Source organism: Ascaphus truei, chromosome 15, assembly GCF_040206685.1.
Source record: "Ascaphus truei isolate aAscTru1 chromosome 15, aAscTru1.hap1, whole genome shotgun sequence".
In the NCBI taxonomy this organism is placed as follows: domain Eukaryota; kingdom Metazoa; phylum Chordata; class Amphibia; order Anura; family Ascaphidae; genus Ascaphus; species Ascaphus truei.
This window is the reverse complement of record NC_134497.1, coordinates 24,285,046-24,299,193: the sequence shown is the minus strand read 5'-3', so window position 1 is coordinate 24,299,193 and position 14,148 is coordinate 24,285,046. Positions and strand designations below refer to the sequence as shown.

General features: G+C 41.8%; 2 protein-coding genes across 6 annotated transcripts in view; both read left to right on the top strand.

Moving 5' to 3' along the window:
- The window catches only part of LOC142466695 (uncharacterized), a 431,792-nt gene extending 419,487 nt beyond the window's left edge, over positions 1–12,305 (top strand). For all 5 annotated transcript variants that reach the window (XM_075572001.1, XM_075572003.1, XM_075572002.1 and 2 more), the window contains one exon: positions 8,959–12,305. In XM_075572001.1, the coding sequence (XP_075428116.1) occupies positions 9,066–10,991 (1,926 nt within the window). In that variant the 5' untranslated portion in view covers positions 8,959–9,065 and the 3' untranslated portion in view covers positions 10,992–12,305. The remainder of the gene's footprint in view (positions 1–8,958) is intronic.
- Positions 1–14,148, top strand: part of LOC142466363 (uncharacterized) — a 790,214-nt gene that overhangs the window by 625,162 nt on the left and 150,904 nt on the right. The gene's annotated exons all lie outside the window — the stretch shown is intronic.

Below are 14,148 nucleotides of genomic sequence, written 5' to 3'. Positions count from 1 at the left end.
CCCCTCCTCTAACCCTTCCCCCCCTCCTCCACCCCTTGCCCCCCTCCTCCACCCCTTGCCCCCCTCCTCCACCCCTTGCCCCCCCTCCTCTACCCCTTGCCCCCCTCCTCCACCCCTTGCCCCCCTCCACCACCCCCTCCTCCCCTTCCCGCTGCCCTTCGCCTTCCTGCCCGCCTTACCGCCTCCCCACCCCCGCCTCTGCCTTTCACCCGCCCTTACTCCGGCCGCCTCTGCCTTTCACCCACCGCCTCACAGCCGCTGCACGCACTCAACAGACACCCGCCACACTCGACACATACCTGCCGCCACACACACCTGCTGCCTCCCGCCCCTACGCACCGACATCACTGACCCACCGCCTCACACCCTAGCAGGACCCCCACTCACAGACAGCACTCACAACCCACGCGCCACCCGCCCGCCTCACACCCTAGCAGACCCCCACTCACAGACAGCACTCACAACCCACGCGCCACCCGCCGCCTCACACCCTAGCAGGACCCCCACTCACAGACAGCACTCACAACCCACGCGCCACCCGCCGCCTCACACCCTAGCAGGACCCCCACTCACAGACAGCACTCACAACCCACGCGCCACCCGCCGCCTCACACCCTAGCAGGACCCCCACTCACAGACTGCACTCACAACCCACGCGCCACCCGCCGCCTCACACCCTAGCAGGACCCACACTCACAGACAGCACTCACAACCCACGCACCACCCGCCGCCTCACACCCTAGCAGGACCCCCACTCGCAGACAGCACTCACAACCCACGCGCCACCCGCCGCCTCACACCCTAGCAGGACCCACACTCACAGACAGCACTCACAACCCACGCACCACCCGCCGCCTCACACCCTAGCAGGACCCCCACTCGCAGACAGCACTCACAACCCACGCGCCACCCGCCGCCTCACACCCTAGCAGGACACACGCCTCACATTTTTACATCACTTATGGCACCAAAATATACATTGTACTGTGGTGTGTTTACAATAAACCATTTTTATACAACATCGTATTACATTTTATTCCATCTTTCTTTTCAACATTATTATCCAACCTTTAAAACAAATACTCACCTATTGTTCCACGATTTATAAATAATACTACCTATTACGCATTTACATCCCGGGCAACGCCGGGTCTCTCAGCTAGTATATTTATATATTGTGTGTGTATATATATGTATATATATGTGTATACAGGCATACCCCGCATTAACGTACGCAATGGGACCGGAGCATGTATGTAAAGTGAAAATGTACTTAAAGTGAAGCACTACCTTTTTTCCACTTATCGATGCATGTACTATACTGCAGTCGTAATATACGTGCATAACTGATGTAAATAACGCATTTGTAACAGGCTCTATAGTCTCCCCGCTTGCTAACAGCTTTGGTACAGGTAGGGAGCTGGTAATGCTGTTCAGGACGTGCTGACAGGCGCATGCGTGAGCTGCTGTTTACCTATTGGGCGATATGTCCTTACTCGCGAGTGTACTTAAAGTGAGTGTCCTTAAACCGGGGTATGCCTGTATATATACACATATATATTATATATATATTAATATATGAACTACTTCAGGGTTTTTAAAGTTTATTATTTTTCTAGTAAAAAAAAAAAGCAGCACTATGATTGGCTGCTATTCCCTCTTCTCTGATTGGCTCAGGAAAACTGCCATCTCATTGGTGCTCACGGACCCACGTGACGCCGTCGCTAGGAGTAAACTCAATTTCCCCTGCCGCCCTGAAAAGCTGTCGTGCAGAGCAGGAGGAAACTGCGCGTCACGGCAGCAACTGGGACCGGAGGTACTGGGGGCGGAGTTTCATCGCACAGCGCACGCCGAGACGTACGCTGTAGTAATTACTGGGACCGCAGCCATACACTGTGTGAGGTCTGACACATGCGCCCCCGCATCTCTGGACAACAACAGCTGCTTAGTGTGGAGTGAATAAATTAGCCTAAGTGGCAGAGACATGCCTGTATGATGTCATCAAAGCAGGTCTTTATCTGGCAGATGATTCCAGGACACACACACAGCAGTGTAGAAATCCTCCCGAAGGGGGTATGGACGCCGCACAGCCGTGATAAAGGATTCAATGAAGGCTGATATTGTGGCAGTAGAAAAAAACTTTATTTGCACAAGGTGCAAGCGGATCCTCTGACGCGTTTCAGCCTGTCAGGCCTTTGTCCGCTTGCATAAAAAAACATCTAGTTATAGCATGTGTAAATTGCAACACCTGTTAGTATTGCCCAAAGAGATGAGCAACAGGTGTATATCACACATCCACAACGTGAATATCAATTAAAACAGGACAAGACATAGTAAAAGAAATGACCAAAATATCCTCATCCCGAACATATATATAACATTATATCTAAACAATGCATATAGTTGTATAACCAACGATGTATAAATAATTTGGTCATAATTAAAAACAAAATCTATTGAAAAAATATATGTATGCACACAACATGTCTTAATAAAGCAATGAACCCATGATGTTAACTTAATAATATACCCACCTATATAGATTGAGGTAATTTAAAGAGACAGTGGGATACATTTGATGTCAATGATATCCAATGGGGGTTAAAAATGTGACAGTTTGAAGCTAAATAATCATACTGTTGTAATTTGTAATAACAATTTCACTTAATAAATAAATAATGATAAGGTAGAAAGAGGGGCGAGGGGGGCGGGGGGAGGGGAGGGAGGGAAGAAAGGGAAGGGGTGGGAAAGAAAAGGGGGGCGTGGGGGGGAAGAAAATGTGGATATGGTCTTCATGAATGCTGATTCTATGGATCGAGCTAAATTGTTAACACATAAAAAAAAGTGACAAATCGAATAGAGGTAAAGCAGGGTTCAAGGATAATCCGCTATTCATTACAAAACATAGCAAGCAGGCGTCACAAATCAGACAAATAATTTCAAAACATTGGAATGTACTCAAATTGGACAAAGATTTGGAATTGTTTACTAAATCAGGACCCAAGTTTGCATTCAGGAAGGCCAACACACTAGCCACGTCCATCTCTAGGAGTATGTATCAATCAAAACAATCAGGTATAAGAAATATACCGAAGGGATTTTATAGATGTGGTTTTTGTAATTACTGTAAATACGCATCTCCCACGAAGAGAATACATACATTGTTTCCAAATAGCAAATACAGGATTAATACGTTCATTAATTGTCAAACTACTCATGTTATTTATGTGATTACATGTGGATGCAAATATAGATATGTGGGTAGAACTATCAGATCATTATATGTCAGGATTTCTGAACATATCAGACTAATCAATAAACATGATTTATTCCATCCAGTGGCCAAACATTTTTCACAATGTCCTCTTTGTGGATTAAAGAATTTCACATTTTTTGGCGCTGAACACGTCTCCATTCATGTAAGAGGAGGTGACAGGTTGAATCGCTTAAATAAAAAGGAAATGTTATGGATTTTTTTCTCTCAACACTTTGCAACCTTATGGTTTAAGAATTGAAACACTTTCTTCATGACTAATTTATTTGTATCCATTATTTTTCTGGTCAATATTTATTTGTCTGATTGTTACCATATATATTCACAAAGATTTTTGTGGGCTGTATACATTTATTTTTGCATTTTCTTTTCTTCTACCCCTTCTCCCCCCCCCCATTTTCTTTCCCACCCCTTCCCTTTCTTCCCTCTTTCCTCCCTTCCCCCACCCCTCCCCCCTCCCCTTCCCCCACCCCTCCTCCCTTCCCCCCCTTTCTTTCCCCTCTTTCTATCTTTTCATTATTTATTTATTAAGTGAAATTGTTATTACAACATTATGATTATTTAGCTTCAAACTGTCACATGTTTTAACCCCCATTGGATATCATTGACATCAAATGTATCCCACTGTCTCTTTAAATTACCTCAATCTATATAGGTGGGTATATTATTAAGTTAACATCATGGGTTCATTGCTTTATTAAGACATGTTGTGTGCATATATATATTTTTTCAATAGATTTTGTTTTTAATTATGACCAAATTATTTATACATCGTTGGTTATATAACTATATACATTGTTTAGATATAATGTTATATATATGTTCTGGATGAGGATATTTTGGTCATTTCTTTTACTATGTCTTGTCTTGTTTTAATTGATATTCACGTTGTGGATGTGTGATATACACCTGTTGCTCATCTCTTTGGGCAATACTAACAGGTGTTAAACATTTTTTTACACTGTTTACTGTGTATCTCTTTAACTAATTCTCCTTCTTTCACCCCTCCAATTCCAGGTCGCCAGATTTCAATCCTATCGAAATGGTATGGCATCAGCTGAAGGATCATATCCGAAAAGTGGTGAAACCATCAAAAAAGGATGAATTGGAATAACGTACTCACCGTAGAAAGATGTAATAAATATATAGATCATATTGCGACCGTGTTGCCCATTGTGATAGAGCGTAATGGGCAGGCATCAGGAAAATTGTAAGGTACAGTACTGTAGTATGGTAAGTACAGGTACAGCAAGTACAGTATGATACAGGTATGTATGGCACAGATTGTCTTTAATATGCACTTTACTGCACTAATTTTTTTTCAGCGCCTGCTGAACGACAAATCTTGTTATACAGTAGTTATAATGTAGTATAGAGTTCCAGTATACAGTACAGTATACTGTGGTTAGACAGTTACTGTGTACTGTACAGTATACAGTATAGTTTGACAGTAGTAACAGCATAGTCCTATATGCTGTAGTTATAGTGTAAGCAATGCCAATAAATGCACTTTACTGCACTATTTTTTTCTTTTCAGAGATGCTGAACTACAGAAGGAGGGGGGGTATCATGTGTAAAATTAGTGAACTGTGTGTATAGTGTATCAACACAATTTACACAACCCCCCCCCCCCCCCCTCTCAATGAACTACAGAATGCAAAGTGGCCATGACGAAGAAGATAGACTGAAAATTTGTATTTCTGTTTTTATTATTATATATTTGAATTATTCATGATTATTTGTATTTTTCATTCTTCCATGATTATCCATTTTCATGATGTCAATGTCGGGTGCTGCTGAAGTGATGACAGGTGCTACCGTTACAAATAAGATAAAGATAGAATTTGTATTAGAAAGATAAAATTTGTATTATTCATGATTATTTGTATTTTTCATCTTGATAAAATAAAATAAAAATTCTTTAAATTCACGATCATCATTGATCATCTCTTTCTTTTTCTTTGAACTTTAATTAAATTCACTTTGAATGTGTTGGGGGGATTCTTCAAGAAGGGGTTGGTTTTGTTTGTGAAGTGGTTAGGGGTGGACTACACTAGTTGCCAAGAAGGGTTTATCAGATTAACATATTCAATTTGGGAATGTGTGGATAAACATTTCTATTCACATTGTAAGGCTTTGTGTGTGAAGTGGTGGTGGGTGAGGGGGGTTGAAGGTGCTAAAGTAGTTACCACCGGCCCTTAAACTTGAAATGCTCTTGGTACCAGTATGTGCGTGGATGAGTCATTCGAGAAGGGATTATCACACGTGCGCAGGCGTTACCATAAAGCCTCAGATTTTAATGAATGGCTTCGGGGTTGGGGGTGGATGGAGGAGTCATTCTCGCCAATACAAATAAATACAAATGAATGGTTTGGGAGAGGTGTCGATAATAAGTAGAAATATGCGTTTCAACAAGGTTCCAATGAGACATACACGCATGTGCAGAAATGTGAGAACATGCTCGGGAAGATTAAACTATTAAACTGAGCCAGAAAGCCACCCATTACAAATGAATGGTTTGGGAGAGGTGTCGATAAGAAGTAGAAATACTTTAGCCTTGTGTGTGTGCGGAGGGGAGGGGGAGAGCGCTGTATGATGGATTATTAGTTCAAATAAATATTTTCAACAGGTCATCATAATGTTTTGATCGCCACACCCTCAAATAAAAATCACAGTATGCCACCCACCTCATAAAGTACGTACAGTACATGACTAGTGTAGAATTAAAAAGCTACAGAAGTGATTGGTTCTGAAAATATCATTAATTGTTATGCAGGCACATGTCGAGAACCAAAAAAAAAAATTTCAGACTTGAAATTCAAATTGAATGAGAAGTCATACACGCATGCGCCTAAATAATCAACAAGGTTCCAATGAGACATACATGCATGCGCAGAAATGTGATGACAGGCTCGGGAAGATTAAAGCCAGAAAGCTACCCATTACAAATGAATAGTGTGGGAGAGGTGTAGATAAGAAGTAGAAATACTTTAGCCTTGTGTGTGCGGGGGCGAGGGGGAGAGCTTTGTACAATATGCTGGATTATTAGTTCAAGGAAATATTTTCAACAGGTCATAATGTATAATGCGCAGAAATGTGATAACACGCCTATGCGTTTCAACAAGGTTCCATTGAGACATACACGCATGCGCATAAAATAAAAACAGTATGAAAAGAACAAGCCTAGCAAAAGTATTGACTAATAAAAAATACATATAGAAATGTGATGACACGCATACAGTATCCGAATGAGTGGGATAATCCGGGATAAAAATATTTTATATTCGGAAGACGCAACGTTATATTTTTGTAATACTGTACTTCTTTTCCCTTTAGTATCATGTATACAGTACAGTATGTGCCCTCATATTTTTTATGTGTATGGCTAAGGAGCCTCATACTACTGTACAGGCATACCCCGCATTAACGTACGCAATGGGTCCAGAGCATGTATGTAAAGCGAAAAATGTACTTAAAGTGAAGCACTACCTTTTTTCCACTTATTGATGCATGTACTGCAATCGTCATATACGTGCATTACTGATGTAAATAACGCATTTGTAACAGGCTCTATAGTCTACCTGCTTGCGCACAGCTTCAGTACAGGTAGGGAGCCGGTATTGCTATTCAGGGCGTGCTGACATGTGCATGTGCGAGCTGCCATTTGCCTATTGAGTGATATGTCCTTACTCGCGAGTGTCCTTAAACTGGGGTATGCCTGTATACAGTACATACTACTGTATACAGTATGAACAGTATACAGAAATGTACGGCTGTCGGTTTAATTGCTATTAGACTTTTAAGACAACAGCTAGCTCGCAATCGCCCACTTGAGTTTCTAGATGGTATTGCAGACAACGCTAAATTGCCATTTTTAGCGCACGATAGAAAACCGATCGAAAAAATCTCTAAACGGTTCGAATACAGCGCGGCTGGCCGTGGTTTTCAGAGTGGCCCGGCGTACGCTGCTTTAAAATAAAGCCTGGTGCAGCTGTACAATACAATACAAGACCTTGTTACATTAACCCCACTTTCTGTTTCGCTGCACCGGAAGAAAACTCACCTTTGTGTCACTTGTGTCATCTTGTCGAGCAATTTTTAATTACAACAGTGTTTTCATATATTTTTTAAGTAATAAGAAAGTAGTCACTGGTGTGGCCTGCGGCTTCCATTCCAATCAAACTGTGGGTACATACAAGTGAGCCATCGTATATACATTGCTCTCCATTAACTTCTGTTCTCCTCAAAAACTGTAGAGAAGAAAGAAAAGACAAATCATATTATTATCAACTTGTATCTTTTTTCAGCTTTTATATAAAATAGGTACAACGAACTCTAGGGAAAGGCAGGGGGGAGGGGAAGGGAAGGGAGATACCCTCACAACTGCTAGGAAGTAGAGTTGTGGTGCTACTATCTGGGGTGGATATGAACTAGTACTGGTGAAGAGAAAGAACCCCAATGGAGAGCACTCAAACAGATGCACAATATACAATAGACAGGGAAGGAAGTGTATGCAGTGGTAAGTGGAGTGGATTAATTAAAAACCATTTATTAGAGTCTTAGCTGTATATTAAAATAGATAGGAAGCTAAGTACCAGAGTGATTGAGACTCAAATAAGCCAAAAAAGCGCAGCGAAAGTAAAATATACCAGATCTCAGGTGTAGAGTGTAGGCTACTACCCTTGATGATATGTGCAGGGTAAAGCCAGATGTAATAGACCCCCACTGGGGTCTGTGTCTGATAGTAGCTAGTCACAGGTACAGCCACCTTAAAAGGTCAGGTGTCTTGCTTATAGGTAGTAGTGAGTGGTGTTATATATACCAGTTCATATGGTATATACAGGTAAGTATATCAGGTAAGTAACCACCGTAGTAGATTTTCACAGGGACAATCATCAATCACCAATAGTAAGGTAATCCAGATAGGCAGGTCGCTGCTATGGTCCCTGTATAGTGCTGCTGTATCAAGGCACCATATCAGTGTTGAATCACTCACACACACTCTCTAAACTGTGCCCTAACGCAGATACCCTGGAGGGTGTATCTACTCTAAAAAAAAAAACCAGACAGCTGCAGCTCCAGTGGGTAGAAAAAATCGTAGTACACAAGTAGTGTCTACTTACACTTTGAAACAATAAAAACAACATGAGAAGCTGGTAGAATAAAAATGACAGGAACCGTGGTACTGCTGCGTAGCTCTACACACATCTGCTAATGCTTGGTGTATCAAATATCACCACGGTTTCTGCCCTAATGAACTAGTAGCAAGCTAAATGCTCCGTTCTAACTCACTGTAAGGGAGCTAGTGTGGGTCAGGACGCGCTCCGATCACGAGCGTTGGTCCTGCCCCCACAGACAAAAATAATAACACACACACACACACTGATTCACTCACAGTCACACACACACACAAGTCATAGTTAGTATAAATATAGACGTGCAAATAGCTAAAACGGGGGGAGGGGTTGTCGAGCACGCGCGTTCTAAGTCAAACTTCATTTTATTTTCTCACTGAAATTGTGCTTGGTTTTTAAATAAAAACATCACAAATACAATTTCTGTTACAAAGGACAAAGTAATTTCATTTAAAATGCGCGTGCTTGGCACATACACACTTTTTTTTGATAACTAATGCCTAATTTCACCTAATTTTCTAATTATGTATTTTTTTTTGTCTCGTCTAGTACAAAACCAAGCACCAATAATCCACCCATGACAACACTGCAAGGTTGCTTTTAGCCGTCAGGATTACCTACTCGAACATCTGAAGTTCAAACACCCAAATGAGAATATGGAAAAGATGAGGACAGAACAATCTTGCAACATTCCAATAAATATGACAGAAAATGCATCTTTCAACCAGTCAAGGCAATTAATAAACAATGTAACTGCTTCTCATTCCAAAAAACAGTTATTAGCAGCTGCAACAGGAAAAGATATTGGAGAAAATGGGGAGAGTCTGACTTGGTTATCAGACCAGAATCTACAGAAGAGGACACAGACCGGGGAGAGACTGCATGAATTTGGGAATGGATTTATTGACTTATCCCACCTGAACACACACAAGAGGAAACACACAGGGGAGAGACCGCATGTATGTGGGGAATGTGGGAAGGGATTTAGTGTGTCATCCAACCTAGACACACACATGAGAACACACACAGGTGAGACACTGCATGTATGTGGGGTATGTGGGAAGGGATTTAGTGTGTTATCCAGCCTGGACACACACAAGAGGACACACACAGGGGAGAGACCGCATGTATGTGGGGAATGTGGGAAGGGATTTAGTCATGTATCCCACCTGTACAAACACATAAGGACACACACAGGGGAGAGACCGTATGTATGTGGGGAATGTGGGAATAGATTTAGTGACGTATCCAGTCTGAACAGACACAAGAGGACACATACAGGGGAGAGACCGCATGTATGTGGGGAATGTGGGAAGGGATTTAGTATGTCATCCTCCCTGGACATACACAAGAGGACACACACAGGGGAGAGACCGCATGTATGTGGGGAATGTGGGAAGGGATTTAGTGACTTATCCAACCTGATCAAACACAATAGGACACACACAGGGGAGAGACCGCATGTATGTGGGGAATGTGGGAAGGGATTTAGTATGTCATCCTCCCTGGACATACATAAGAGGACACACACAGGTGAGAGACCGTATGTATGTGGGGAATGTGGGAAGGGATTTAGTATGTCATCCTCCCTGGACATACACAAGAGGACACACACAGGGGAGAAACCGTATGTATGTGGGGAATGTGGGAAGGGATTTAATGACTCATCCAGGCTGAACACACACAAGAGAACCCACACAGGGGAGAAACCGCATGTATGTGGGGAATGTGGGAAGATATTTAGTTGGCTATCCAACCTGAACACACACAAGAGGACACACACAGGAGAGAGACCGCATGTATGTGGGGAATGTCAGAAAGGATTTTGTGACTTATCCACTCTGAACACACACAAGAGAACCCACACAGGGGAGAGACCGCATGTATGTGGGGAATGTGGGAAGGGATTTAGTCAGTTAGCACATCTGGACACACACAAGAGGACACATACAGGGGAGAGACCGCATGTATGTGGGGAATGTGGGAAGGGATTTAGTCACTTATCCAGTCTGAACACACACAAGAAAATCCACACAGGGGAGAGACCGCATGTATGTGGAGAATGTGGGAAGGGATTTATAAACTTATCCGACCTGATCAGACACAAGAGGACACATACAGGGGAGAAACCGTATGTATGTGGGGAATGTGGGAAGGGATTTAGTTTGTCATCCAGCCTGGACATTCATAAGAGGACACACACAGGGGAGAAACCATATGTATGTGAGGAATGTGGGAAGGGTTTTAGTATGGCATGCAGCCTGGGGAAACACAAGAGGACACACACAGGGGAGAAACCGTATGTATGTGGGGAATGTGGGAAGGGATTTAATGGCTCATCCAGTCTGAACACACACAAGAGAACTCACACAGGGGAGAGACCGCATGTATGTGGGGAATGTGGGAAGGGATTTTGTCAGTTATCCCACCTGAACCAACATGAACGGACACACACCGGAGAGAGACCCCATGTATGTGGAGAATGTGGGAAGGGATTTGGTCGGTTATCCAGCCTGAACACACACAAGAGGACACACACGAGAGAGACCGCATGTATATGGGGAATGTGGGAAGGGATTTAATCGGTTATCCCACCTGAATTCACACAGGGGAAAGACCCATCTCTAAGACCAGGCATGTTTAGGGATAACCAGTGACTAAGACGCTCACATATAAGTGCACACGTGTATCTGTGTTACGCTAAATCACAATGAAAAGTGACTTCAGTTTATGGTGCATAGAACAAGCATTTTAAAAGGATAAAAAGTTATAACGTTTTAAATGCAGGGTATTTGTATCATTCTTATTGTAGTTTTATTTAAAGAAAAGTGTTGTTCTTAATGATGTTTTATATTTCCATGCTGTTGGTTCTAATAAAATGTGCATTTCACATTATGCTCATTCTTCAAGCAGCAGAACTGGTGACATTTTTTTGTGTTGTTTGTTTAATTGGTTTTAAGCATGGGGTCTTTGGAGCTGAAGCACGTTAATTTCAGCTCCGGGGACCCTCTGCTTCCCGGGATTCTTACCTCGGGAGGGGAGGCCAGTATCTCTTTGCAGCTTAAATATCCTGCGTTACGTGAGCCAATAGGAAGCTGCAAGGGGTGATGTCACGGCTTCCCATTGGCCCACAGGACATTTAAGCCGCTATTTTGATAACCTCAATTACGAATTTGAATTAGAATTTGTTAAATAAATGGTTAGAAAATTTGCCAAAAATGTTTGAGAGATTGGTTAGAAAATTTGCTAAAAATCTTGCTAACTATATGCTTTTTCTAAAAAAAATCTTGCTAATTATGTGTTGAAATAGCTGCCAAATGTCTACTAGGGAACCTTCCTAGAAAATCCCTAAAAACTTGATAAAAATATGTTATCTTCTGTTATAGACATTTTCTGAGGTGATTGATTTTCCTCAAGTAAATAATATTCTGTGATAGAATATTGGTCTTTTGAAATCATCATGTTCCTGCTTTGTGAAATTAACATATACCTAATCTTTTCACACTCAAGTATTTATTGTTCTTTGGAGTATTCAAATGTTGACCTTTCCCCCTTCCCTTTGGATAAACCTAAGATCACATATGACCATTATTGATACCATACTTAAGGGATTCTCCCCTTCTCTTTTTTTATTTTAGGGTTAATTTCTGGTCTATGTGCTTAGTAATCTTAAAGGAAAGAGGGGATAAATGATTAAGTAACATTTAACAATTATGTATGAATCCAGTTTGTGCCCTCCTGGTCTTGCAAATGTTGTGTGTTCAACTGTGCTATTTTTATCAATTTTTAATATTCATGCCATCTAGGACATAGTTAAAATTCCTCATTGGAGTTAATGTATTATTATCTCTCTCACAATTTTGATTAATAGCACTTTATACATATGTTTATGTATTTAATTTTAAGTTATAATTGTTATTAATATTCTTTTTTAAAGTTTATTATTAATATTAGTCCTTATGCAGAATGTCTCAGAATGTTTTTTCAACCCTGCTGCTTATGTTTTTAATGACCTGAAATGGAACGGTTCTTATCTGCACCTGCAGTTCACAGAAATCATATCATATTTAATAACACTTGTGCTAATAAACATCTTATAATGTTTCTCATATGTAGAAACTACAAAAAGGCTTTGCAAGTACAACCAAATGTGCAATATAACATCCTCCTCACTGTCCTGAGGTTCCCAGCTGAAGTTTAACCTAGTCAGTGCTGCACTGCAGACTAGACATAGGTTTTCCAGGCATATAACTTGTGGCTTTTATTTACCCTGTCACATTCCTCCCCTGTTAGTGTGTGGCTGGGGCTACGCACAGCTGAAGCCCGACCATCCACCCCTTCTCTAGAAAAGAAGTCAGCATTTGCGTTCTCTTTTCCCGGCCTATGCTGAATCTCAAATGAGAAGGGTTGGAGGGCCATATACCACCTAGTCAATCTAGCATTGGAATCCTTCATGCTATTTAACCATTTCAGTGGAGCATGATCCGTCACCAAAGTAAAATGGACTCCTGCCAGGTAATGCCTCAAAGCCTCGATTGCCCACTTTACTGCGAGGCACTCTTTCTCAATCACTGAGTAATTTTTTCCCTTGAGAACAATTTCCTACTCAGGAAAAGGATAGGATGTTGAACTCCCTCAAACTGTTGTGACAACACTGTTAACTAAAAATTAACATGGCATACTTGTGGGGTAAACCAGCACTCATCACCCTATACTTCTCCCTGAGTGGATTGGGCAGCTTGCGCAGGATAATGTCGGGCACCGTATCGATGCAAGCGTATGTAGGTTGGGTTCTGGGAGCGGGTGTGCTTGTGGTGGTGGGCGAGGGTAGGTTGTCTGGGAGGAAGCTTTCCTCCTGTCTTGGTCGCCGTGTTGTCTCCTGGCGTGGACTTGACGGGGTTGTCATATAGATATAGAAATACCAGTATATAAAAAATAGGCATACATTGGCATGACAAACCAAAGGTGAACAAAAGGGGGTGTATTGGGACTCAGCATCAGAGGAAGCAATTGAGATCCCACTCTGAGTTCAACCCCACCGGTTGGAGCGTCCCAGAGTGAAAATCCAAAAGACCTCCCTCTGATGCAAAGTCCTTGATCGATCATCACCCCTTTTATGTACCAGGATATGTTCAAGGGCAGTATATTTAATCAGTCTCAATGAGCCTGCGTGGCAATTAGCAAAATGTTTTGACACTGGATGATTAACATCCTTCTTGGCTATAAGCCTAACATGTTCCTGTATACGGGTTTTCAACATACGTGTGGTCAATCCAACATATTGCTTAGAGCACCCACATGTCAAAAGATATGACATGTTATATGTATGTTAAATATTAAAGTTTTATCCATATTCTCAAAAGAAGATGTCAGTTGCATATATAAGCAAATGCTGCAACGACCACACTTATGTGAACCCTTTAAATGTGGAAAAAAGCCTTTGCCTTGACTCAGAGAAGAATGTCCATTGTACATAGAGGGTGAGATCAGGTTCCCAATAGTTTGAGATTTTGAAAAAACTATCCTTCGACTCTTGAGATACTAGATGCTTAATCTGAGGGTCCAGAGCCAGCAAAGACCAATGTTTCTTAAAGATAGCTGAAATAGTTGTAGCCTGACCACTGTATGAAGTGATAAAGTACGGTGGTAACTCACTATCACTATCAGGCTGCATAATGGACCTATGTCCCAATCTAGCATTGGTCATACTAATAAGTTCCTTCCGGTCTCTAGATAAAG